We start from the raw sequence: 27,054 nt of genomic DNA, 5'->3' as shown, positions 1-27,054 counted from the left end.
ACCTTAGTGATAGTCATAGCTCAAGTGAAAAACAAAGCATGTTATGCAAAGAAAAAGCATTCTGATAAGAGGAACAGCTCAGAACAGCGTCTTTTCTAGTCTACTGCATACTTTCTCAGGAAAGCTCTAGGATCAATTTTCTCTACTTCCCAAGGGAAGGAGGCACCACTGATTGGATTGCTACAGCAGCTTAAAGAAGCCACCACATTCTCTTTTTTGAAATAAAAAAAAAAAGCTTTGCCTGGATTTCTAACAAAAGGAACTGTTTCACTGCAATGAATCCAGACTGCAGAGGCATCTAGGAACTCCACTGGCACTTTCAGACAGTACCTGGCTCAGCATAAGACTGAGCCACGTTCTCTGACATAACTCTCCCCCTGCGTAAGGGAAATAGGTGACAGCTCGAAGGTTCGCAGCAGGGTATCCAATAGAAGGAACTACTATTGTTCCCTGTGTGGCTAATGGAGAGAGAGACCTAATGAAGCCTCTGCCCCAGATCACTCTCTGGTGAGGTGCCTACCTATTGCCACTGATTACACAGAGAGTTCACAGAGAGAGTTCTCCATTACCTTAGATATATAGTATAGTTGATGGACCTCAATTATGACTGGATTTTAAGGCATGTGAGTAGCCAGCCTGTTTCTTTTAAATATCAACTCCCTCCTGTGGATTTAACCCTTTGGTCTGAGCAGCAGAAAAATTCAAATTCAAGAAAGATTATTTCCACTTCCCACCCACCCCCCCCACCCCAGCCAAGTTCAAGACATTAATACAGTATGAAGGTCTCTTTGGAAAGAAGTATGATCTTCAGTGTTTGAAAGCAATCCATATCTAATTCCTGACTGAAAATGGCAAAATTACTCTGCTGAAAACTAACATGTTAAACTAGTCCAGGTTTTCAAAGGTGTTGCATTTTTTATCTCTAAGGAAATCAAGGATTGCTATAGAGATAAAAAGCTATCTTTTCTGAAAGAGTGGTGTCTTGTTTACAGCTGACCAGTCATTGACTGGTGAACCTGTCATACTCTTCATCACTACCCAGGGAAATTCTGGTAATATTGTGAACAATATTGAAAATAGTAAGTTTTGAAAATATAATTGCACTCAAAGTTAAGCAGTTTAGGGGTTTTTGCATCTTCTATCTGTCTAATTCTAAAGCATGTCCTCCTCTTTGGAAATTTCGAGTACAATATATACCTCTATAATTTTTTTTTTCTTCTTTAATATATAAGTTGGAATGCTAAGAATATACTTATCTGTATCCAGTTTTAATAGACAGAAATTAGGACAGAACTACTAAGTCTCAACTATCCCTTTTGCTTCCAAACCATTAATCCATTAATTACTCCATTTTGAACACATACTCCATGCTCAGTGAGAATGGTACCTAAGTTGTACCATTTTAGTATGGCTGCAACAAAATGCAAGAAATTGTTATACTAAAGCTGCTATTTACAACTTGGTTAATAATTTTACATTGATACTTCACTGCAGTTCTAAAGAACCTTCTTGATCCCTATCTTTACAACAACTGCACCTGTAAAAACAAAGCTACAATAGTATTGGCTTCTTTTGTAAAGGAAAGCAAGAGTCCCTACTAACAAAAGAATCCAAACACTCAAGGTATTATTTACTTTCAGATAACTGACAAAAAATAATTTGACTATGTCTCTGTATCAAGTATGCATGACCCTCAAAAATCACTGGCAGACCAGGAATTTATAACTAGCACACATTCCCTGGACAGTGCAACTATTTGGATTAATTACATTAAGAGTCTTAATTTTGAAGGATCTGGAAATGTTTTTACAAGGTTTAGGAAGGATTTCACTGGGATTACATGATGAATAATTTTGAGTGTGCTTAACTCAAGTTCAAGTTCACATTACTTTTCTAGGCAACCACTAAACAGATCAGTCATCCACTGATTATTAATTCTTATCCAAGATTTTGTCACCATAAAGGAAGTATCCTTGTAGTTCACTGTAAACTTCAACCAGCCAGTAGAAAAAAACCCCCTATGCTTTAGCAAGGATCTCAGTGCTGATGTTCTTCATACTGCTGGATTTGAACAGTGTGCTTGTACTCTGCATATTTCTGTTCTCTTGTGTTGCCTTCAGAAAAATGTAATTTTACTATTGATCTAAAATGATATTTAAGTTGGCCTATATTTAAATTGATCTCTGTTTGCCATATGATAATATTCCTTGCCAACACCACTTTCAAAGCTCTATTAATTGCAAATTTAGCTTAGGCATTTAAACTGAGCACTAATGTCCTAAGCTTAAGATATTAATTCAAGGGAGAAAATATTAATGAACTAAAAAGTTTGAGCAGTTGGATGTTGGTAGCTCTACTTGCACAAATTAGCCATATCAATTTTATGTCAAATATCCTGTTACATGAACTGGGACAACAATGCAGAGAATTAGGGTTCTATATAAATTCTGGAAAACTGAATTAAAAAAAGAACTGTATGATTTTCATATTTCTGGGAAACCTGAAGTTTTAGAAAGAACTGTACTTTTCTTTGTTTAATTTTTTTCCTAATGAGATCACAACTGCAGAAATATACCAAAACGTGAGAGTCCAATGTTGAGCACAGTGTTCTATTGTATGCTATTATCTGAACGTAAATATGGAAATGCACAAATAAACCCAGAAACTATGCCTGCAAACACCACTGGGAGAAATAACAGAGGCAGCTGTAGAGAGAGCTCCAAGAACACAGGACAAATTTATGAGTATGTATAGATTTACCTAATTTTTGTTTTAAAAATAGATTTTACCTTTCACTGCAGATAATTTGTCTTATTTGCTATATCAATTATTGTACAGTAGAACAATCTGATTTTGCTGATGCAAAGGCACAGAGGAAGTAAAAAAAAAAATAGTCAAATGTTAAATTTATACTTGAGTGAGATTTACTTGCTTGTTTCGGTTTTTTTTGTAATTTGCACATTTAATTACCTGTGGGAGAGATTCTTGTGGGCATTGGATTTTTCAAAATCAAAATAAGGTGTGAACAACTTCTGATGGAATTATCTGCCAAGAAATGTTAAATTCTAATACAGAACTCTGGAACATATTTAAAGAAGTTTGTTGGGTTTTTTTATATTTAAAACTTGCCTTGTAGCCTGGGAACTTCATTGTTGAAACTGAATGGCAGCAACTGAGATTTCCTGACTGAAGGAAATACTTTGACAAAAGCAGCTAAGACTATTCTATTCAGAAGGCTGTAAAACACAAGCAGCTGTATATTTCTCACTTGGCTACACTATTAGATCACTAAAAAATTGTATCAGCAAGAATACTGCCCAACAACTGTTCTTCATTCAGCTGTTGTCATTTAGGTACTTTTACCAATAAACTATCTGGATTTAGAGTTCAGCACTGGTCATTTGCTTCAGAACAGTCAGACTGGTATATTACAGTGCTATTACCTCTCTTCCATTTGTTACAAATATATTATTGAATGTTTTTTATTATAGCAAAGAAATTCCCAAATGTTTGAAACCACCAACCACTTTAACATGAATCTCACCAACAAGAGATAGTGCATACCTGGAATTCAGCTTTTAGTGGAATAAAAGTGCATGCAAAAGGGGAGTTAATGCAGAATCTCTTTTTAAAATTCATGTACATAAGTGGAAAAATGGCTAGAGGACCTTGTTAATGGGTACTGTTGGAACTTCTGATTCATCTGCAGAATTAGATGTGGAACTGAAAACCCAATCTGCTGTAACTCACTGCACAAACCATCTACTGAAAAATATCTAGCTATGAAATGAAATCCCTTATCATGAAAAACATTATATTTGACTGCCAAGTGACAGGAACTATTGTCTGTACTTTTAAGATACTTTAAATTGTAACACAGAACCCTGAGTTATGTATCAACTTCTATTTGCTTGAAAGAACAATAAGGCAGAATTCTAGAGCAGCAGAAAAATCACTTTAGCATGCCCTTTTTAACATTGCTGATTTCTGACTTATGAGCTTAATTCTCTAAAAATTGCCTTATTGTATTGATATTAAAAGATCAGAGCAAAAATACCACTGAGGGAAAAAAAAAAAAAAAACAAAAACAACTAAACAGGCATTTGCAACAAGGGCAGCACACTCCAGCTTCACCAGAAAATGTGAATTGTATTTTATTTCAGCAAACATAATTTAGCCCGATTTATCCACTTCCCTCCATGTTAAAAAACAAAAATATATCTTTTAGGAAAACCACATTTTGATTGAACCCAGACGGAAGACAGGATATGGATTGCGTATGTAAGAAATAACATTGAGTGGTTTTTGATCGGTGGGAGTATTGCCTCACGAGCTGGGCTTTGGGAAATGGTGTCCAATTTTCTAACTTGCAATGGAAATTCCCTCAATTTTCTTAGAGTATTTTACTTCTGTAAACCTGGACTGACTGCAGAAAGCTATTAAATACCGACGTCTTAAAAGCTGAAATTAATTTCTGATTGTGGATTAAGTCTTGGATTAAGATTGTGGAAAGTAGATGCACTGCGCGCGTTTTAGAGAACACCAGGGAGCTACAGAACCCAGCCAGCAACTTCCGAGCAGCAGGAGCTGCCTTTCAGGAAATCAACAGGAACCACCGGGGCGGGGCCTGGCGCGGCCGCACCGCCCTCAGGCGAGCGGGAGATTCGAAGGGCGGCGGCGGCGGCCATGGTGGAGGGCCCGGGCTGCGCGCTGTGCGCCGAGCGCCTGCGGGCGCGCCTGCGCCGCGGACAGCGCGTGCGGGCCGCGCGGGGCGGCGCGGTGAGGGCACGGGCACGGGCACGGGCACGGGCACGGGCACGGGCACGGGAAGAGGCGCGGCCCCGCCCGGCGACCGGGACAGCGCAGGGCAAGGCAGCCGCCTCGGGCAGCGGAGGCCCAGCGCTTTTGCTCGTGGGTGTCCGCGGTGGTAAATGCCGCCGGGTGTGGGTGAGAGCAGGCGAGCGGGCAGGAGCCACTGGGGTGCCGGGGGCTGGCGGCCGGAGCTCCGAGAGGGGTGGTTGGTATCCCCCGTGCCGCCGCTGCCGGCGTCCGTGGGCGCTGACGGATGTCATCCCGGAATACTGTCTTTATTCTTCCTTTAAGTTGTGAAATATTCTTGTCGGCAGCATAATAGGTCTCGGCAGGTCAGATGTGTAAAGGCGATGATGAAACTGTAGAAACAGGAGGAGTAATGACGGAAAGATTTTAGAATCGATCGTGTTCACTTAGGATAAATTTCAAATTCTATGTTGCTTGAGGAAATGTTAAATCCAAGGGAAATTATTGCTAATCTTATTTATTCATAATCTCCACAGTCTAGACATGTCCTAGATGCTCTTTAAGGTCCTTCCAAACCAAAGCATGCTATGATTCTAATCGATGTGAAACATGAGAAAGGTACACCTTGACTTGCAGAAAGGGAGCTTTTACTTCTATAAGTATTTTTAAGCAATTTTAATTGGACCAAGTATTTAAATAAGGAGTGTGACATTTGCTTTCAGTGTACACAGTATGTAATTTCCGTACTAGTTTTTATCCTTTCACTGGCAGCATAAAATAGTTCACTGGTATAAATCTGCTGGGACTCATGAGACCTTGTAGCAGATGGAGAAATTAGTGTGTCAGTAAGCAGGCCTTGGCTGATGAGTATGTAGGTACTGTCATCTGGTCTTGATTACAAAGCTAAGGTATTTTTTTGTCCATGACTCGTTTTGCTCATCTGTAAGATGTTAAGATGCTCATCATCTGTGTTGCTTGTGTCCCAAGCAAGTATACTGAGTGCCTCCTGGCAGAAAATTGGGGAATTTTTACCCAATTTCGTAGTGTATAAAGCAGTGTAGGAGTTTGTTTAAGGTGCAGTCAGATAGTGCTTCAGTGAAACAATTTAGGAAAGAATGTGGTTGAAAATACATCTGTCTCAGATAGGCCTTAAGATTAGTCTTTATAGGTTAATATCTTTCAGGACAGATTTTTGAAGTAAGGAGTTATAGTCCTAAGGTTTCAAAAAGGAATCTCACTCCCTCAAGTGGATTCATTTTCATCACTTTACGCAGTAAAAGTCACCTCTGGGCAGCCTCTGTTCATTGGAAAATGACCAACATAAGGGTCTTGGACTTCTTAGATTTCACAGGGGCTGCTGACCATGGCCAGAGCCTTGGCCACTGCTGAAGATTACACTGTTTAGGAGAGTTTGTACTATTATGACTGTAAGGGTTTGCCTGATAACCAAAGAGGTATGAATTTAACTTCAAATATTTGAAAAGACAAGTTAGTTTTCCATTTCAGTAATTTCCTACTCTGGTTTATTTTAAACAAACCTGAGTGGCTTAAAGTTAAAATAAACTTTGTTGCACAGCAACAGATTCCAATACTTTTATTGGAAAGCATGAACTGTTTACATGGGAACAAAATTTTGCTTTCTTCACATTTTGATAACAGACAAGGTAAGTGATGTTTTGCAAAAAATATTTTTATTTTCCTCCTTGACAGAATAATAACCACAAAACTCTCTGTATGTATATCATTTCAAGGTAATAATACAGTGGGAGATTGCATAGAGAGTAGCTCTGAAATGCCACTAACTAGCAGAAGCCTGGCTGATTTGCCAGAGTTGCTTTCATACATATTTGCATTGAAATTGCGTGCTGGAGTTGAAGCACTGATATGTGTATCTGCTTTGCAGTCAGGGCTATGATGACAGTGAATCTTGGGGTGCAAGTCAGGGGGACCTTCAAAGGCTGAGAAAAATGGGCTGGTAGAAACTCAAGTTCAGCATCTGCCGAACTTGCAGCATCCTGCACTTGGAACAGAAGAGTGTCATGGAACAGCACTGTTCTGGCTGCTGCTCAGATGGGAAATGGCTCTGTGTCAAACAAGGACCTAGGGTCCTGTAAAAGCTGAGTCCATGTCATTAGTGTGCTCTTGCAAGGAAGAGGGACAGTCCCATGCTGGGCTCTGCAGGTTGAGGAGAGTGATTCTTACCTCTGATCAGGACTTGTAAAGCAGCACCTGAGTTTCCAGCTCCCCAATAATAACAAGATAATAACACAGTAAAGTGAGTGCTCTGGTATGATTAGCAGGGTGAAGCACATGGTGCTCAAGGAGAAGCTGATAGAACTGGGATTTTATTGCTCTCCTCACCTACCTGTAAGGAGGGTATGGAGGAGACAGCAAGGCTTCTGTTGGACATGCACAGTGGGTGAGAAGCAGCAGATGCAGGTGACAATAGGAGAAATTCTCTTAAGGTATTAAGAAAAGTTTTCCACCACAATAGTCAAGCCATGGAACAAGGGCTCAAAGAGACTGGCGTGTCCATACCTGGAGCTGCTCTGAATTTGGCTGGATAAGGCCCTGGGCTCCCTGTCCCAAGCATACTGTGCTTTGACCAAGTGTTTGGACCAGATAGCCTGTAGACATCCTGTATAATTTCAATGCATTTTCATGTGCTAAGCAAGAAAATATGCCTGCTTCGATCTCACATTTATCTTGTCCTCTAGTAGTGTCCCACCTGCTGCTCACCTGCTTCTGAGATTAGACTTTAAACTAGTAGGAAGAGAGAGATATCTCTGTGGGCCCTGTGGAGGTTTTTCTGTAATACACAATGCACTATGCGAAATACTGAAAGCTTGTCATTAACATTTGAGGAAGACTATAGATCTGCAAATAGCAGAATTGACACTCTGACATGTTTTTAATATTCAAACTGTACCTGTGTATTTTACACCAGTCTGAAACTCTTATTATAAATTCATTACTCTAAGGAAGAGGCATAAAATTCCCTGATAAAAAAGATGTATTACTTCAATTAGGAAAAAATTGAGCTAAGTTATGATAGCATTAGCAAAAATGACTGCTTCCTAGGTTAATAGTCCCATTGTTTTTGGTAGAGTGCTTAAGGAGAGAATAGTTACTGTTGTCCAAATTGGAAAATTAGTTCATACAGCTGCTTGCAGAATGTGTACTGTGAAAGAATCTAAGCAGTATAAATTCTCTTTAATCTTTGTGTGTGTGTACTCATTTTTCAGACTGCTGCAAGTAACGAGAGAATCTCTGGTCATGATTTCCTTGTTGGACATGTTTACAGGGGTGTGGAGACATTGGGAAAGGAACTTTTTATGTATTTTGATCAGAAAGCTTTGAGGTAAGAAGTGAGAAAAAGGCTTCCTATGCACTCAGAGTGAATGTATTTCGGGGGTCATCTTTTTCTTGCTAATGGCGCTTACAGAGATTTGAAAGTGTTACAGAGAAACTTCTCATCAGCTTCTCTACAGTGCAGGAGTATTGGATATAGTCACATGTTCAGATGATTTACTGCTTTACTCCAAGAGTCCATGTAAAGGTATCTGAAAAGGACAGTTATTTATTGACATGCTTTGTTTCAAACAGGAAGTTGCATTTGCTAGAGACAAAACAGTTATAGTACATGCAGTACATTCAGATCCCTGCAATATTGTGTAGCACTAAATAATTCTAAAGTCTCACCCTTTTACTTCAAAACAAGAAATCATCAGCTCCTTACTAGTTCTCACTGAATAACAGATCCTAGGTTTAATTAGCATGACTTTTCTATTTGTAATTAAAAAGAAGATTTCTATTTTGCCCTATTTCAGAACACCAATGGTAATTAAACACTTTAGAATTAAATTTTATAAATTTCTTAATGGTTTTGAATCTAAATGTGTTGTGATGATTTGATTTTTTTTTTCTAGTCATGAACTGAGAAGGTAGTAGGATATCTAATAGTTGTGATTTTAAACTCTGTACTGGAGCTTCGTAAATTAAACCCTCAGGTATTAAATTGAATGAAAAAAAAATTCTGGAAGCATTTTAAGCATCACTGTTTGGTAGCAAGATACAAGAGTGTAGTTTTAAAAGAAATTTGTCTAGGTTTAAAAACAAATTTGGCTGGTTAAGCCTGTGTGGTAATACTCATGGCACTTGAGAATTGAAAATGGCTATTGAAGATAAATGATTGAAAGAACTATATTATCTGAACTGACTTGTAAGAAGATTTTTGGAAGGACACAGGTTTTTAAGTACCTAATAACATTTTTTTTCAAATTTTAAAGAGTTAACTTTGAGAATATGCTTAATGACATGTTGTGTTGGCCCGTCTGTAAATATTTAAAATGTCTGTCTTTCCTGAAATGTAAGAAAGCTGGGTTTAAAGGAGATACTGACCTGATATTGCTTTTCTTTGGTCATTTACATAGTTTAATTGGTTAAATCTTCTTGTAACTACAAAATAATCCACTTTTTCTGATATTCAGTGTGTAGTAATAGGATATTCCTGCTATATTATGATTTTTAGGATTTGATTGTACCAGATGAATTTGTAATAAATAAAACGTAAGAGATGATAGTCAGACTTGTTCTTTGCTCAGGCATAACTCCTGGTAGAATATTTTATAAAATGTAAGACCTCTTAAAGCGTTACTAATCTGTAAAATGTATGCTTGAATGAATCTGTTTGCCTATTTTGCCATCTGTGCATTTTTCAGTTTATTTCTTTTATTAATTTTTAATTGACCTGCAGGCTTTGCCTTGGTTGTAGGCAAAGAAAATAAAAAAAATAACATATGGCAAATACTAATTAATTTGTTTATAGTGTTACTGGTTATAGCTATGATGGGATAACTGTGGTGGCAATATGGGGATTAAACTCTTTCTTTGCATACCGGGTGACTTCTGCCTGATTTAACTGAAATTTTTCTGGTCAAGTGGCCTAATTTCTTTCAGCCTCCCTGAAGGTTTAAGAATCTATGTTGGAAGATCAGCATGTCAAGTGAAAAAAATTCTAAGTGCACCAGAAAATGGTGCTACTTAATGATTACAATTGACTTCTGTATAATGAATCATGAAGACTACTCAAAGCCAGCTATGTTTTGGAGGGATTTTTTCTTGGGTAGCATTCTTTCCTCTCTGGGAATTGAGCATTCTGTAAGATAACAGTTTGTTGCTGTGTTAGTGGTAATGACTAAAATTAATGTACATACATACTGACTTGATTAGGTAAGGTTCATAGCTCTAAAAATAGACTCGTGTTATGCTTGGAAACTATAGTGAAGTTAAAATACCTGTAATAACTCTCTTTCTTTCCGAGGATTCACTTTGGTATGAATGGTTCCATGCACATTAATCCTGTTGGAAGCAAAGACAGAAATGGAGCACAACCAATTTTGGAGATACAGCTTACGGAGGATACTGTTTGTTTTTGGGATGTGACAGTAGAGTATAGGTAAAGCAGAAACTAACAAAAGAGTTTATTTCTGTTTACAACATTTTTTAAGGTAAATGAAAAATCACGTACAAATTGTTAACTGTTTGGATTCTATCAAGACAAAACTTTCTGAACATACCATATTTGTTGGTATGGCAATTTGTTACTTTTTAGCAGAGCTTATATGCAGTTAAAGTAGTTCTATGCCATAGGGTCATTAGGTAGTGTCAAGACTGGGAATGAAAGTTGGATTTAATTCTATCCTTAGGTCTGTGTGCTGAAACCAATTGCTCTGTTAATTTCCATCCAAGTCTCATTTCTTAACAAGGGTTACAAACAACCTGTCATGATTACAGGTTTCAAGTTTTTATGCTCCCAAGGTTGGACTTTTATTTTTTTCTTTTTTGGAAGCAGATTTTTATAATTGTTCTGATTTACATTAAGCAGATGTTTATGCCTATTAGCACTGTACTTCACACTGCTGAAAAAAAAAACCCAGCCAGCTTGATTTTAAAGTGATTGAGGCTCTTGAGTGGAAATGGGCATGTAAATTCATGTAACATATATAAGCATACTTAAAATTACAAAACACAAAATCTCATCTAAGCCAAGACTTCTTGTACTGTATTTTTTTTCCAAATGGTTATCCTAATAATTTATTTATTTAAATATAAATATATATATTTTAATTTTGTAACAACTATTAAAATCTACTACATATAGATATTACATAATTATAATTATAATTAGCTCAGTTGGTTAGAGCATGGTGCTAATAATGCCACGTTTATGGGTTTGATCCCCATTTTGACCATTCACTTAAGAGTTGGACTTCATGATCCTTGTGGGATCCTTCTAACTCAAAATATTCTGTAATTCTTTGAAACATAATATATATATATAATTTTTACACACACACACACATATATATATATATATTCATGTCATGTTGTAACTAGTGGACCATGTAACCATACAGTTAGGTATGGGCTTTCCATCTTGGAAGAAGACTTAAAGCAAGGAGCTGGCAAATATTTTTCAAGCTGGTAGGAACAAAATGAGATAATTTCTTGTATTTTGGACTATATGCATGTTCCATATGTGTGTCATTGACCTGTTTTTGGAAGAGATGTTTAATGGAATTTCTGTGCCACTTCCTGTCACTGGTATTTTCATGGTTTCTGTTATCTGCATATAATGTTCTACTATAATTTGTTGGCGTTGTTTTTAAAACCACACTGCTATATTAGAATATATTTAAAATAAAAATTAATCAGTGTATTTTTCTCTTCTAGAAATGCAGCTGAGTGTGAGCAAAAAGTGAGGATGATGGAAAGTTTGGATGTCTGTTCTCCAAAGTTCAGCTTCTCTAGAGCAGAACATGAGATTAAGCAGCAGAACACCCGTATGTTGTGTGATGTGTTACTGGACCAAGCAGTATTACCTGGAGTGGGAAATATCATAAAAAATGAAGCACTGTTTGATAGTGGTCTTCATCCAGCTCTTAAGGTGTGTGAATGTCTCAAGATGGCTTTTAAGGACACCAAAATGTTAAAAATTTAAGTACATATTTATTTACAATTTTGCTATCATCTTACCTTTATCACCTGTAATTTCTTAAGTTATTCTTAGACACTAAATTAATGTTTTATCATTATAACAGGAGGTTTTTGTCATGGCACTCCTTGGAGCTGATTAACTTTCATATTCTAAGCCTGGCATCCTGTTATTCTACCATTAAACTGACAGTCCATAAATAAGGGAAAGTGAAAAGTGCTCAGGTTTTTTTGGTTCATTTAATACCCAAAATAGTTTTTTGCAGCTGCTTCTTCCACTTCTTATCTTGCTTGCTGGCATCAATTTTTTTTTTTTACCATTGTTTATCATACTTTTTATGTTTTAAGATCCTCAGGCATGTGTCTCCAAACTTTGGGTGAGAAAATGATATTTGCAAAACAGAGATTACATAGAATGTAAATGGAAGCTGGTGAAGATTAGTAATTGAAAACATTTTTAAACATAGTATTTTGAAAATTGTTCATAAGGTCAATCTGGATTTTAATTTTATCTGCATTATGGCAGAAAAAATAAGAATGTGATTTAAAATGTTGGGTTCTTAAGACAAACATATTTGATTGATATGTCTCTCTAATTGTTTTGTCTTTGACTCACATATTCTCCCTGAATATCTCTCAGAGGAAAGAGCCTCATATTACCATATTATGATCCATGAGGGAATTAGGAGGGATGTGGGACTTGCTAACTCTAATGTGACTCATGTGGTCCTAAACTCTTTGGTCAATAGAGGGGAGACAACTGAATTTTCTACCACGTTTTGCGTGGTTGAGGCTAAGCACATTGTTTGGTATGCAAGCAGTGAATTTTTGTAGTATAAAATGTGAACATGTACTGTTACTGAGATGATACATATAATATGGAGTCAGGGAATTATCACAACGTGGAGAAAAGTAACTCCATATCAAAGTGCACCTACCTCATAGGTCTTTCTTTTGCCATTGTCCCTTAGCATCGTAATATTCTAAAAATCATTCTTGTGTTTCTTACAGGTCTGCCAGCTGACAGATGAACATATACGTCACTTGGTAAAAATGACACGTGATTTTACCCTGCTTTTTTATAAGGTATTGGCACGTATTTCTGGAAAACTTCCAAAATGTTATTCTGGTATGTTAGCTATGTATGTAACAAAGCAAGTGTTTCCATGAATAGGAATGTTGGTTTGTGTGCTCTTTATTAATTGTGAATTGTCAGATGATGGAAAGGTAGGGGGAGTCAAGATTGTCAAAATATGCACAGCGTGGCCCAAAAGACTTTCACAGCTGCTGCCTGAGGGCCAGTTCAGTTTTTCTGTGCATGTGCTGTTATGCCACTCTGAACATATCAGAATTGATGTAGGCTAAGCACAAAGTTACATGTAAGATAACATAAATATTACTTCTCAAAGTGGGAACTTGAGATTGTCCCAGGGAAGTATGAAGGTAGTTGATGCGGCTTCCTTTATAAAACTTGAAATAGCAATTAAATTTATTTGATTATATAGTTTGCAACTCCTAGCAACTTTTTTTTCCTAACTGAAATAATGGTTTTGGTTGATTAAGTGAAATAAATTACAATTTCTCCCTACTGCTATAACTTCAGTAGGACTTAATTTCTTCCCATATTAACTCCATAATTCCTGGTGCTCTTTAACTTTCCACTGAAGAAAAGGAGAGAATTTGACCTAATTCTTCCATGTTTTGTTTTTTTAAGCTGCACACAAAGAAATGAACAGCAGTAGTGACATTTTTGTCTGTTTCTCTTGATGTTCATAAAAGGCAAGGAGCAAGCACTGCTAAAAAGAATTTTTTTGGTAGGTGAGGGTAAGGGCATCTAACATTCTTAAAATCATAAAGTTTAAAACTGATTTGTTTAATATAAGTCTGCTTAAATATCTACTTTCCTTCAACCCACTAAAGAGAACTTTAGTTTGTTGGTAGGGAAATGTTTTCATTTCTCCAAACTTCATAGTAGGGCAGAAACTTGTGTGGCTCTGCAGAGTTGGCTGCATCTCTACTGGGCTCTTCTTGTTTGGATTTTTTTTACAACTTTTAGCTGCAGTGTGCCTATGCTGACTTCATGGGTGTTTTGTGAATTGTCTCATGAAATGTGCCTGCCTGAAGGCTCTTAAGGTCAGTCCCTTGGACTTGTACTATATTTAATGTAATATGGCTTTTCTGCCAGAATCTGGGGAGTTCACCAGAGTGCAAAGTGGCTTTTCATTAGCCAGGTTGTCTGGCATGGCTGGGGCCAAGATGAATCTGAGCAGTTTTACTGCTAAGTCTACCTAACATTTACAGAATCTTGGGAATATTTTGGCATTGCACAGTTCTTTAGGTTTTGGGAAGGCTTATTAACCCAGATTGTAGCATCACATCTTGAGCTGTGCTGTGTTTTTGACTCTTTGGGGGTGAGAGAATGTGGTGTTTGTTTTGTGGTTTGTTTTGCTTTTTTCACTGCATTGATTGGAGCTCATTAGCTCTTCAAGAAGACTCCTGCAGGTTCCAGGTCAAAGACAACTGGTGCTGAATCACAGCTAGCAGGTCCAGCTGAACTCAGAGAGTTCCTAGCATGTATTTGCTTGCACCTTGCTAGCATGCTTTTTTTTCTTCGGTCTTTTATTTCATTATGTGGAGAATTACAGACACTGTTACATCTCATTTGTCAACCTTTAAATAAAATAGTGTGAAATACAGAGATAGCGTTTAATAGTGTCTCTCTTAAATATCTTCATCTAGTCATTGAGTTGACAGTCAAGGGTTTTTTATTTTCAGACTGACACAAAATTTATCCTGAGTCTCTAACATGGATTTTAAACACGTTGTGTTTCAGTGCCGCAAAACGGGCTCCCCGCTGTACAAACACTACAAAGTGTACAAGCGCCCGGCCTGCAGGGAGTGCAGTGGCAGCATCACCGTGTGTCGTCTGGGAGACCACAGCAGGATGACTTACTTCTGCTCTCGGTGTCAAAAGGCAGATCCCCAGCTCGTCAATCTTAGGTACGATGGTAACACCCTCACATTTCTAAGCACCTCCAAGTGCTGTTACAGTAAGAGGACACCCCCTTTGAAACAGAATGGATCTCTGTGCATTTTATAACTAAATTAACTATGCCAGACAAAAACAGAACATCTTGCAAAAAAAAGCTTTGGCTATTGGTGTTTAAAAATGGTTAGAAGCTTTGATTCTTTGCTACTATTCTTTTCAAAGGTGTCATCTATTATGAAGTAGCTATTGCTCTACCCAAATGTAGGAATTAAAAAACAATTCAGAATACTCAGATTTATTCACTGAAACTAAGTCATTAGAAAAGTTGCCCTTTGTTCTGGTTGTTATCAGTTTAAAGGGCTTGGATGTTTCCACTCAACTGAGTTGAATATCATGAAGAAGGAATCTGTATCTTTCTTTTTGCAGGATAGCCCCATCAGTCCTGGCACATCTAGATAGCTGTGCATCTGTGCAATTTTCTTTTGGATATAGAGTTGTACTGAGGATAACTAAAACTTCAGTAAATTCAGAATGCAGCCAGTATATTAGGGGCTTAGTACTTTTTCTTCCTCCTTATTGGATTTTAAAAGCTTTTGCTATAGGTGTGCTACAGAGACACATTCACATAAATTGTGCTAGCCGCAGCTTTCCTCTTTTTATTTTGGGAAAGCAGAAAATGCATTTGATATCACAAAGGGTCAAAAGGTAAAAGTTCCAAAAGCACCTTATTCAGACTTAGGCATCTGTTATTCTTGAAAATTTTCATCTGAGGCTTCAGAGTTTTGCCTTTATACTCTCTGTCAATCTGACACAAGATGCTGTTTCACTTTGCAACTTTGCCTAGTTAGTGTGTGTGGGTGTATATATTTTTTTTTTAGATAAGATTTACAGAATGCACAAATCCCTCTCCTACCTCCAAGCTTCTTTCAAGACTCAGATAGCTGAAGGGATTTTGCTTAAAGCTTAAAAATTTGCCTTTGAGTACAGATCAAATATCAAAAATTCCAGCATGGAAAATAAATATTTCACAAGCTGATAACCCAAATCTGCTGTATTTTCAGAAAGTAATAATGAGAATTATTTGCCAAAGTGTAGGAAGACAGCATTGTTCTGTTGAGTCAGATAATTAGAAACAATGTAATGAAAAAAATCTCTGTTTACTAGAACAAGTAGTGATTTAGTGTTTTGTTACTGTACTTTTAAATAAACAATTAAAGAGTGCTGTATTAAGTGAAAAACATGGTAGTGGTAGCTATAAAATAAAAAGGTGGTTTCTTGTCTTCTCCTTATTCTAACGGTCAGTTCTTTCTGTTCTACTGCTCTCTTTTCATTATACAGTAACGGTTACCATGTAAAATTATGTATAGCTCAAGTAATTTATTTGCCATTCCAGGCTTTTCACATTTGAAGACTGGAAGGGGGGCCATGTGATTACTCTGACCTGCTACAGATCATAAACTGTAGAATTCAACCCAGTGGTCCTTGGGTCAGGTCAAATAGCTTATGATTTTGCTCAACTGAAAAAAAAAAATACTCATTATAAACCTAGCCCATCAAAATCAAATGTACCTTGAATTTTAAAAATAGACCTTTCCCCACATATTTCATAAATTGGGAAAGGGTGTGGAGGGTAATGACAGATGAACCAGGTGAACTACATGTAATTAAACTCTCAGATATGACACACTGAACATATTCAGTCTACATCCACTCATTTGTGGTAACTGAGTGGAACAACTGATCTAATAATGTGAAAATGCCCATTTTAACACTACAGTTCAGCTATTTTGTTTGCTAGCCACAGTATTTTGGTGAATGCTACTGTAATGTCTGTTCAGCCTCTTAACAGCACAAACTCTTTGGTATGTCAGCAGTTCTCATTATCCTCCTCAGTTTTCCTGTTCTGGAAGATGTGGTAGGTACTGGATATCTCTATCATTATCTTAGAACTCTAGCCTGTTACAGAAAGTGATCATTATGGAAAAAGTGATTGGTCAAAGGAGTGTCACAACAGTGCCCAACTACAAGATTCGCATTATTGATCGAAGTGCTTAAATTCCTAGGATAAAGTGCACAATTCCACAAAAACTATGAAAAAAATTGCTTGTCAGCTTATCAACTATAAATTGGATGATATCATAATACTTAAAAATATACATAACGTAACTAACTGAACAGGTAAGTTCAAATTACATTTAACATGCTGTCAGGGTTTGGATACAACAGTAGTCCCTGGTAACAGGAAGCTGTAAAGGAGTAACTGTGATTCTAAATCAGTCTATCAACATAGAGGTTGAACATAGGAGGTATTATAATTTATGGGAAAATATATAAAACTAAATCTTTAGTGGTGTCTGGAGTAGTTTTGTCTCACAACTCACAGCTAGGTTCCTTAATTCTGAACAGGTTCCTACATTTTAAAAGGCTTTCCAGCAAATGGTGACACACAAGAGACTTTCTAACTTTTAAGGCTTTCAGTGCCTTTGCTGTTACAATAACAAAGTGGACTTATGGGTAGCATTCAAATGAGAAAAAAAATTATATGCTACACTATGTGATTTTCTGCAGTTCATCTTCTAAACAGTTCTTCATCCAGTAATACATTTGTTAGCAAGTGTTGTGTACAAGAGATGGGGGGGAAAGCCCTGCAACATTCTTCCTTTCTCACCAAGCTTTATTTGTATTACTTCTGCAGCATCTGGAAAGATTTGCCCTTGAGGTAAAGAAAAGAAAAATCAGACTTGAACAGTGACATGCTGTCCAAGCTCTGATAAGGAGGCATAACACTGTGTACTGCTTGCTCTGTAGCCCATGCCTCCCTGCACAGAGTGGTGTAAGGCAATTTGTAGAGGGAACGTCACAAAACACTAACATCATTCTTTGTTTAACAGCGAACTGCCAGCTAGAAATAGCCTAATTGGCTGGGCATATGGCAGGGGGTCATGTTCTAATGAACATGTGGCTCGGAAATCTGAAGAGGAGTGGACGTGTATGCGCTGCACCCTAATAAACAAGCCTTCTGCTGAAATTTGTGATGCCTGTTTGACTTCAAGACCTGAAGGTACTGAAGGGTTGTCTGGCATATGTGTTGGGAAAGAGGAGAGGTCTATGATTTTGATGTAGTTTTTGTGTAGAAGTGTCTCATTGTGAATCACATATATATAACTAGCTTGAAGTCAGATTTTGAGAAAATCTTACACAGACAATATGGAAACTATCTTGTCTTAAAACCTAAAAGTGCCAACCTGGTGTGCAGGTGGGATTCTATGGATAAGTGTCTTCAGTGACCCTTTGTTTCTACTGGGGCAGGGAATGAGAAAAATCTCCATTCTTTCAAATCTCCTTAAAATCAAAGTTTTAGTGTGAGTCTGAATTAGAAATCATCAAGGGTCAGATGATGTTAATTTATTTGTTGTTTTTCCATGTGAACAAAAGCCATGTGCTTTAGTACCCTTTTCACAGAATCACTAGGTTGGAAGAGACCGTCAAGATCATCAAGTCCAACCCATGCCCTAATACCTCAACTAAACCATGGCACGAGTGCCACATCCAGTCATCTTTTAAACACATCCAGGGATGGTGACTCCACCACCTCCCCAGGCAGACTATTCCAGTACTTTATCACCCTTTCTGTAAAAACCTTTTTCCTAATACCCAACCTATATTGCCCTTGGTGCAGCTTAAGACTGTGTCCTCTTGTTCTATCAGTTCCTGGAGAAAGGAACTGATCACTCTACACCTTTCAGGAAGCTGTAGAGTGATAAGGTCACCTCTGAGTCTCCGTCGTTCCTCACAGGGTTTGTGTTCCCAGCTTCTCTCCACCCTTGTTGCCAACTCTGGATGCGCTCAAGCATCTCAACATCCTTCCTACACTGAGGGGCCCAAAGCTGGACACAGCACTCAAAGTGTGGCCTCACCAGTGCTGAGTACAGGGGAAGAATGACCTCCTTGCTCCTGCTGGCCACACCATTCCTGATCCAGGCCAGGTGCCCTTGGTCTTCTTGGCCAGCTGGGCACTTCTGGCCCATGTTCAGCTGCTGTCACCAGAACCCCTCGGTCCCTTTCTGCCTGGGCACTGTCCAGCCACACCGTCCCGAGCCAATAATGTTGCAGGGTCTGGGGCTACTTTTTTTCCCTCCAAGTTCAGAGTAAAAATGATTCTCAACTTCTTACCTCAGTTTGCTGTTTGACTCTTGCTGGAGCTTTTAATGCTGCTATCTACATGAAATATTGCTTCGTTGCTTAATCATTTTATGACTGGAGTGTGGAAAACCCTTATCTTGCACTAGCTATAGTTCATTTTCTCAGGTCAGGAATCAATAAAAGTATGTCTTCATGACTCACATGACAGTGTTGCCAACGCAGGCTAATCTTGCATAATTCTGCCAAATGCACTAGAAACCTGAAAATTTTAATCTGTTCACAGAATACGATTTATCAGCTGATGATTTGTCCTGGAATTAATATTGTCAGCTGTCATAATATATTTGTAATATATTATGCCAAGTGCAAAAAATGCTTTATTTTAAGCTTTGAAACAAAATCTTATTCCTTCTCCTGTACTTCTGAGTTTTACTTGTTTAATTATATGCAAATACTGAAATCAGGTCTGGAATTTGAAGATATCTTAGACTCGATGGAATACTGTTACAAAATTTTTTTTTTAAATAAGACTTTTTTTTTGTATGGGAGTGGTATTTGAGTTTTTTCTCTTTTTTTCAAATATGAGTTTGCTTACCTCTCTTCTTTTTAATTCTTAAGAGTCTTTCCCTTCTTACTTGGTTCAGTGTTTGCTTTTATGTTGTTTCTAAAATTAAATACTGTCATCAGAAATGTTTGAATTTTTGAGGACAGAATACCTTGTCTGTAAAATTAGCTGCTGGCACTACAGCTGAAATAATTCAGTCTGTAGACAGATAATTATTTACTATTACATTGCAATTGCCATGCTCCTTCACTAGGTACACAGCCTAGCTACTACCATTTTTTCTGAAGAAGTCTGAATGAAACCAGTATGTTTCACTGGTCAGAAGTGGCAAAATGGAAGGAGCCTGGAAACAAGTAATGTTCCAAGTCAAATGTAGAGGTTCTTATTTTGTTTTTGAGTGAGAATGCCTTTGGAGAGAGTGAGCCCTTCTATATGTCTCATCTACCCATGTTCTGCCTAATTCCCTCTTCTTTGTATGGAATAGTAGAAAAGGAGGGACTCTGTCCTTGAATGCTTGTTCTTGTCCTCCTACCTAACAAGGTTGCACGTAGGATGCCATGAAGTTCTTTTCACCCTATTCTCAAGAAAGGGATTACCTACAGACCCCATATGTATTAAACTGGCATTAATAAATTTTTCCCATTCTTTTGAAATGATTACTGCCCACTAGGAGGGCCTCTGATTCTGTGAAGAAACTGTTGTTTATACCACAAAGCACATGTCTGAACTGCTTTCTTCTGAAAGCCTCTTACAGTAAGTAAGTTTGGATGAACACAAAGGTTAGAAAGGATGGGAACTCTGAAAACACTACAGACCCCAAAATCTGAATATTCCTTTTTGTGTCAATAGTAAAGTAATACTTTAAAAATGAATACTGCATCGCTGCTTGGAGGTACTGTTTCTGTGACCTTCCATTGCTGGGGTTGTTAAAGGTTATTTTGAAAAATTTAAATACTTTAATCCTTGTTTGGGTCAAATTAATTTTTTTATGGTTAACTGTCCAATAGCTTTCATTTACCTTGTACTATTAACTGATCCTATTCAAGCAATAGTAATCTTATCTTGAAACACATGTTTTAAATGACTCCAAGAGTTGTATGAGGTTTTTTATATTGTAAGAAATTTCATCTGTGAGAGATTTTGAGATGGCACTGTAAATTTTTATTCTCCACATGACAACTTATGAATACAGATGAGAAATATAATGTGGCATTCTATGCAGATGGATTATAACTAATAACTTTCTTCCTTAGTTCCAAAGATGGAGAGTTTTGAAGATTCTGCAGCCTTTAACACAAACCTAATGAAGTACCCTTGTAATGATTTCAGAAAACCAAGCACAGAAATAAAGATCAATAGGAAAACTGCATTTGGAACTACAACTCTTGTCTTAACAGATCTTGGAAACAAAACTGTTTTGAGAAATGACACCCAGGTATCTGGTGGACACTCTCATTGTGTTATTCTGAAAAGCAATTGTAAACAGATCCAAAGCAATGCCTGTCTATCAGGGGGAAGCACAGACAAGGACTGCTCAACACATGTAACTGCTCTGGCTTCATCCTCCTGTCAGCAGCCTGTCTGTTTGAAACACATACAGAAGAAACAGAAAACTGATCATGTACCCTTGGTTCACCCATATAACATAGCAATCAGGTATGTATTCTAAAAGGAAAGCAAGTCTTCATAATCCCATAAATCAGCTTTATCCTTAAAGATCATTTGAATACTGTGCAGTTGGGCTCAGACAGTGCTGTCTTTGGATTTCTGCCAGAGGTAACTTATTCTAGGCTAAATATAATTAAATTCAGATTTCAAAAGCACTAAGTTACCTAGGCTGTCACTAGAAAAGTCCTGAGTTTGGTATCTAGCCAGTACTGCTGTAAGGTAAACAGCTGTTCATAGTTCAGCTATTCCCATTGAATGGGCCAGTCTAATTTTAATAGGTTAGGCACATTTCTACTGAAGGAGTTGTCTAATCTTAGCACTGTAGTTGCAATCTGCTTAGAGAGATTGTGAAACCAGTGTGAAAGATTACAAAAGGAAGCTATCTGGATGAATATATTCTAATTTAAGTTATTTGTCAATTACCAGGTTTCAGCATTCTTCCATGACAGGCAGCTCTGTACAGTTACCTTGATGAGCTTCCCATCACTGCTTTTACTCTTAACTTCCCTCCCCATTCGGTATATAACCACTTCAGTGCTCTACCCATAAGTTATCCTTTTAACAGGATGCCCTGTTCAGACACATCCATTGCCTAGTTAAGAGAAATGTGAGGATCTATGAGGGTTGTCACAGAAAACTTGGGCAGATAGTCACAACAGTAATGGGAGTGCAAGGTAGATGTTACTTACATGGGTAAATTATGCAGGCTGAATGTGAAATATTGATGATATGCTACAAAATTCTTGGTCATGTGTCTGTTATGAAATACAGAAATTACTTCTTGCATTGTTGAAGCATAAGTTTTCAAACAATCTCACTGACTAGCCAGGCTAGGCTGAATGAATACAGTTTTCCCTTGCACTCTCAGTACAGACTGAGGAACTGAGGCTGTAGGCAGGATAATTGAGAATACAGAGGAATGTAAACAAGAAATGAGACATTATCAATCATGACAACAGGGTTTTGCAGGAAGTCATCAACTGAAATGCTTTTTTATAGTATTTTTTAAACAACCAAACCTATAAAAAAAATCTGTTGGCTATTTTTAACATCTTGTGTTTTAATGAGGTGTTGGAATAAAACTGCTAGTGTCTGCAGGACTGCAATGTTCCAGACATAGAAGATAACATAAATTCCTAAGCTGACAACTTCATCAGAATGAATTAATATTTTCTTTTTTCACTAAGCTTCCATTACTGCTCTTCTTCTATATAAATGTATTGGAAAGATACATTTCAGAGCATTTATCTTTTTCATGTCACTATTTTTAAATGAAACCTTGCAAACAGTCAGAAAATATCTCAATCATGAGGAAGAAATAAACATTATCCTATTCAGAGAATTCTACTCCATCCCATCATCTAGATTACTTCTTGTCCAAATATGATTTGGAGCATTACTGTAACTTTTTAGTAAAGAGGGTGGGAGTCTTTTCTGTGACACATACAAATGCCTTCAGACTGGAGTAATTAGTGGTATTAGTCTTTTTCCCACTGAGAGCAGAATACTCTTTTAGAACATGTCACAATTTGAGGTAGGCAGTATAACATGAGTGGTAGTATTTAGTTCTTTTCATAAATGAATTTGAGTTCTTCAGCATAATTTAAGGCATGGTTGGAAACTGGTATAATACCTCAAAAAAGCACACGGTCATGTCTATTCACTACTCGCAATCATTCAGCTTTAAAGGCGCAATAGGGTGCATGAGAGAAGCAAGTCCTTTGTCACTGTGTGCAAAAGTACATTGGGTGAACTATTGTAATGGTAGAAGAGAGTTCTTTGGCTGGTAATCCCTTTTAAATTACACAGAAGTCATTTTGTAACCTGTCATTACAGCGCACCTCAAACTAATGTGACAGATACTCGTATGTTGAGCATGGGGCATCCTCGCTGCAGTAAACACAGCCGTCTCTGCAGCCTCAGAGTTGTGAGAAAGGATGGAGAAAACAAGGGAAGGCAGTTTTATTGCTGCCCTCTCCCCAGGGAAACTCGGTGTGACTACTTTCAGGTGTGTATAAGAGTTCAGGACCTGTTTTTATCATCAGTGTTTGTTCCTGCAGCCTCCTTGGCCCCATGACTTGTCAGTCATGGACAGATATATTGCATTTAAAGTTTGACATAAATACTCTTGCACACTGAAACTAAGAGTATAATAGTAGCTATGAGCTTAACAGTTTTATTTGCTTCTCTTACTGTTGAGAAGGCACCTGCTTGTGTAAATGCTATTAATCTACTTCTGGGTGATGTAAAACAGATGTGTAAGAGAAATATTGGTTTGAGGGAACCTGTACAGGTTGTTCAGATCAGCTTCTTCCTGAAAGGACTACAGCAAACTAGATTGTCAGCCATGGTTCTGGCTAGCCAAAATCCTGATAGCCTTTTAGGGTGATGATTTTGTAATCTGCCTGGGCAAATCCTACCACTGCTGCACTGATATCTAACATGACCTTCCTAGCTGCAATTGGTGGCCTCTGCTCCTTACTACAACTGTCTGTAAAGAGCTTGACCTGAAAAGTGACCTGACAGTCATGACTATCAGGTAGTTAATAGATGAACTCAAGACAGTAATGACCATAATGCCTGAATTTGAAAAAACCCTACATGTTAACATCATTTCAAGTTACACCAGTCAAAGCGCATGTAGTTGCAGTTGATGTTAAAAATCTAAAAAGTGTTCACAAAAGAGATAAAACTATCCTAAGTACTACGAAGAATTTCTTCCATGGCATTTCCTGTAGATCTTTTTCTATTGTCCATTTTAAAATGAGGAATTCATAGCCATCACAGGTACCTGAAATCTGTTTCTTTGACAGTGGGCCGACTTGGATTTTCCATTTTGTAACCATGGCAAGCGATGTGTTATGAAGACTGTATTGAAGATTGGTCCCAATAATGGAAAGAACTTTTTTGTGTGCCCTCTTGGGAAGGAAAAACAGTGTGGCTTCTTCCAATGGGCAGAAAATGGGCCAGGTTTGCAGATTCTTCCATGATGCTCATGTTACAGTTACCTTTTCTTCAGGATGTCTTAAGTGCATGCAACATTCGTAGTAATTTCTGTTTTGTTCTTTTTCCTTTTTGTTCACTCTAGTAAAAGAGCTCCAATGTAAAGAACAGATCTAGAAAGAGTAATTTTACATAGTCCTATAAAAATTACACACTGCTGGTGTGCTGTCTACAATTTTGAAATAAACATTTAGCTTGCAACATATTGTGACATACTATTGTATTTCTAATAAAAAATTGCACTATTTCCTTTTTTATGTATTGTTTTAAACTGTTTTAAATGTTCATATTCATTGTTTTAAATTTTCTTAAGTATAAACATGTATTTAACAGAGGTGAATAAAAATATACTTTATTAAATACCACTTTGTGCTTTCTCAGAGCTTAAGATGAAACAGCGATGAACTGTACAATTCAAATGTTACTCTAGTTGATTGACCTTGCTTAGGTTTGGAAGACAAAGACAAAAAACTGCCCTGAAATAAATAACATGGCTCTTTGGTTTTCTAAATTATATATTCTAAATCCATATCTTAATGTTTTCTTCTAGTTGCTACTGAACATATTTTTCCCCCATCCATATGTAATGGATAATAAAGTCATACCTCGAAGGTGGTTCAAACTCAGTTTATGTTTGTTGGATTGACCGCTATTTTGCTGAAGCAAGGGGTAAAGTAAATAGAATATGCTAAGCTATCAAATCAGGAACAGAATTCTTCAAATGTCTAGAAAGCGTACTACAGATAGCAAGGAAAATGAGGCTAATGAAGAAATGGTCATAGCTTCATACATCATTCAATTGCAATCAGTTATTAATTGAAAATAATGAGAAGTAGTGTTCCTTCCCAGCAAAAATATGTGGGATGAAGCACATTTAAAAGCACCTTGCAAATGGTTCTTTGGTCTGTGCAAATACTTGTGGTGTTTTGTTTTGTTTTATGGGGAAGGATTACTTGATTTTCTTGAGAACATCATATAACTTCAGTTCAATTTAAATCTTCCAGTCCATGATGCAAGGGAAACCGGAAATTGAAAATTCTTTTCCTAAGCAGCACAAATTCAGAGGCCTTTTTTCTTCCTCTTTTCAGTAGCCTTTGATTCCTTTGAAATCTTTCAAAACTTTCCTTACATGAAAGAAATCTTTTTAATCAGACTGTAGAAACTATAATCTTTATGTTGCTCAATGGCCTCTTTCCAAATAATATATCTCTTTCATGAGGTACAGAACTCCACCTGAGAACAAAAGAAGCTACTTCACATGGTGAAGACTGATTTTTCCATTTCCACCTCTTTCTATGATGCTTCTTGTTACAATGATATGTTCTGCTAGCTTGTGCTTATACATCTAAATCTTTAAAATTGCTATCTAACTGGTTCCTCACTTGTATTTGTACAATTCATTATGGTGATAAAATGTTTGATTATTTTTAAATTGTACATGCTTTTGGATGTCTGGCACAGGGATAAATCTTCAGTAGTTCAGTTGAAGTTGAAAAATAAAAAAGCAATACAACCATTTTTGATTACTTGCCTTCTGCGAATGCTTAGATTTCTCTAAAGCTGGAAGTTAAATGACTTTTTCAAACTTTAACACATGAAAAATAACAGTTGGGCTCTTACATATATTTTTTTTTTTAACTTAAGAGCCGGACAAGTAGTATCTGTTAAATAAACTGCATACAAGTTTTAAAGGATTAAGTGCTTTTATTAGCTATTGCAATCACTTTTTCTGTTCTTGTATTTCTTGAATATGCTGTATTTTTTTTTATTTAATCTGTTTTGAAGGGGTGGTATATTTGTACCACCCTGATTTTGCTATATATACCAACTGTGTAATGTCACAAGGTGAGAAATGGCAGACAGGGAAATCAAAGGGGAAGTGTACTAGCACGTGAAGGAATCTTTCTTTTTTACAGTTACAGGGAGCAGGAAACTAAACAAGAGTCAGTGAATTCTAATTCACTAGATATCTCTGCAAACCTTACTGCTTCTGCCAACACTGCTTTTTAAATTTTTTTTGGCTTTTTTTTTTTTTTTCCTTAGAGAAGAGGCACTTTGTAGCTTGTTTAACAAGGTCTGGCTGATAGCTGATTGTAACAAGTTTTGACCATAAAAAGCTGGCCTCTTGAAATAGATTTCCTACTCAACCTTTCAAAAAGAAACTGCAACCAAGGATGCAAAACCAGATAAAAATCCTGATTTTCAGCTTTTATTCTAATAGTTTACAAATGTGTTTTTATTTTTTCACATTGATTCATCTATCAATGCAAGTGCATTCATCTATCAGTGCAGGAGATGGAACACACTTCTTTCAGATTTGTATATGGCTTACACATTTTAATGGCTTGTGTAGCACACAATCAACTGTGAAGGCAAAAAGAATAACAAGACCTAAGTTAAAAGTGGGAACTGTTTTTCACAAAGATTCTCTGTAATTTATATTCCTAATTGAAAGCAAATGTAAATATTTTAGAAAAGAAATGTAAAGTTTTTAGAAAAATACAGCCTTTTTTAAAGGTCGTAGGGTTCTGACACAGTGTTGTTACTTTGGCCTTTACCCAAACACAACCAAGGGAAATGGGATGATTACCAGTGCCTACAGGAGGCTGTTAGGAATGACAGGCTCACATAAGTTCCTTTGACTGGATGATTTCTGAAGCGAGGTGGTGATGACAGTTTTGCAATAAAAAGGAGACTTCCAGTAAAGCTGACTTCTAAGTACTCTTGTGTACAACTTTTAGAGAGCTTTTTTAGACATTAATACTACACAGTGATAGCATGACTCATAACAGAAGCCTGTCTTTCACCTTAAGCTGAAAACACATTTTATATATCACAAAACTAACCTCAAAAAGCTCCTGAACTCAGCTGAGATGCTATGTGAAATAGCTTTTAGAAGATCAAATCAAGC

The 27,054-nt window shown here is 37.1% G+C and overlaps 1 protein-coding gene across 2 annotated transcripts; it reads left to right on the top strand.

The window, feature by feature from the left end:
• Nucleotides 1-3,598: 3,598 nt before the first annotated feature.
• NEIL3 (nei like DNA glycosylase 3) lies at nucleotides 3,599-26,265 on the top strand. Of its 2 annotated transcripts, none has more exons than XM_063402170.1 (10): nucleotides 3,599-4,779; nucleotides 8,025-8,140; nucleotides 10,103-10,237; nucleotides 11,515-11,728; nucleotides 12,787-12,861; nucleotides 14,609-14,775; nucleotides 17,656-17,825; nucleotides 20,726-21,128; nucleotides 22,977-23,148; nucleotides 23,954-26,265. In XM_063402170.1, the coding sequence occupies exons 1-10, from the start codon at nucleotides 4,687-4,689 to the stop codon at nucleotides 24,128-24,130; spliced, it is 1,722 nt and encodes a 573-aa protein (XP_063258240.1). In that variant the 5' UTR covers nucleotides 3,599-4,686; the 3' UTR covers nucleotides 24,131-26,265. The 2 variants fall into 2 exon arrangements, with proteins under 2 accessions (XP_063258240.1, XP_063258239.1); XM_063402169.1 differs by having other exon boundaries at nucleotides 3,599-4,911.
• Nucleotides 26,266-27,054: the final 789 nt, after the last annotated feature.

Source organism: Prinia subflava, chromosome 7, assembly GCF_021018805.1.
Source record: "Prinia subflava isolate CZ2003 ecotype Zambia chromosome 7, Cam_Psub_1.2, whole genome shotgun sequence".
Classification (NCBI taxonomy): Eukaryota; Metazoa; Chordata; class Aves; order Passeriformes; family Cisticolidae; genus Prinia; species Prinia subflava.
The sequence above is the reverse complement of the archived record's forward strand: the minus strand, read 5'-3'. Positions and strand labels throughout refer to the sequence as shown.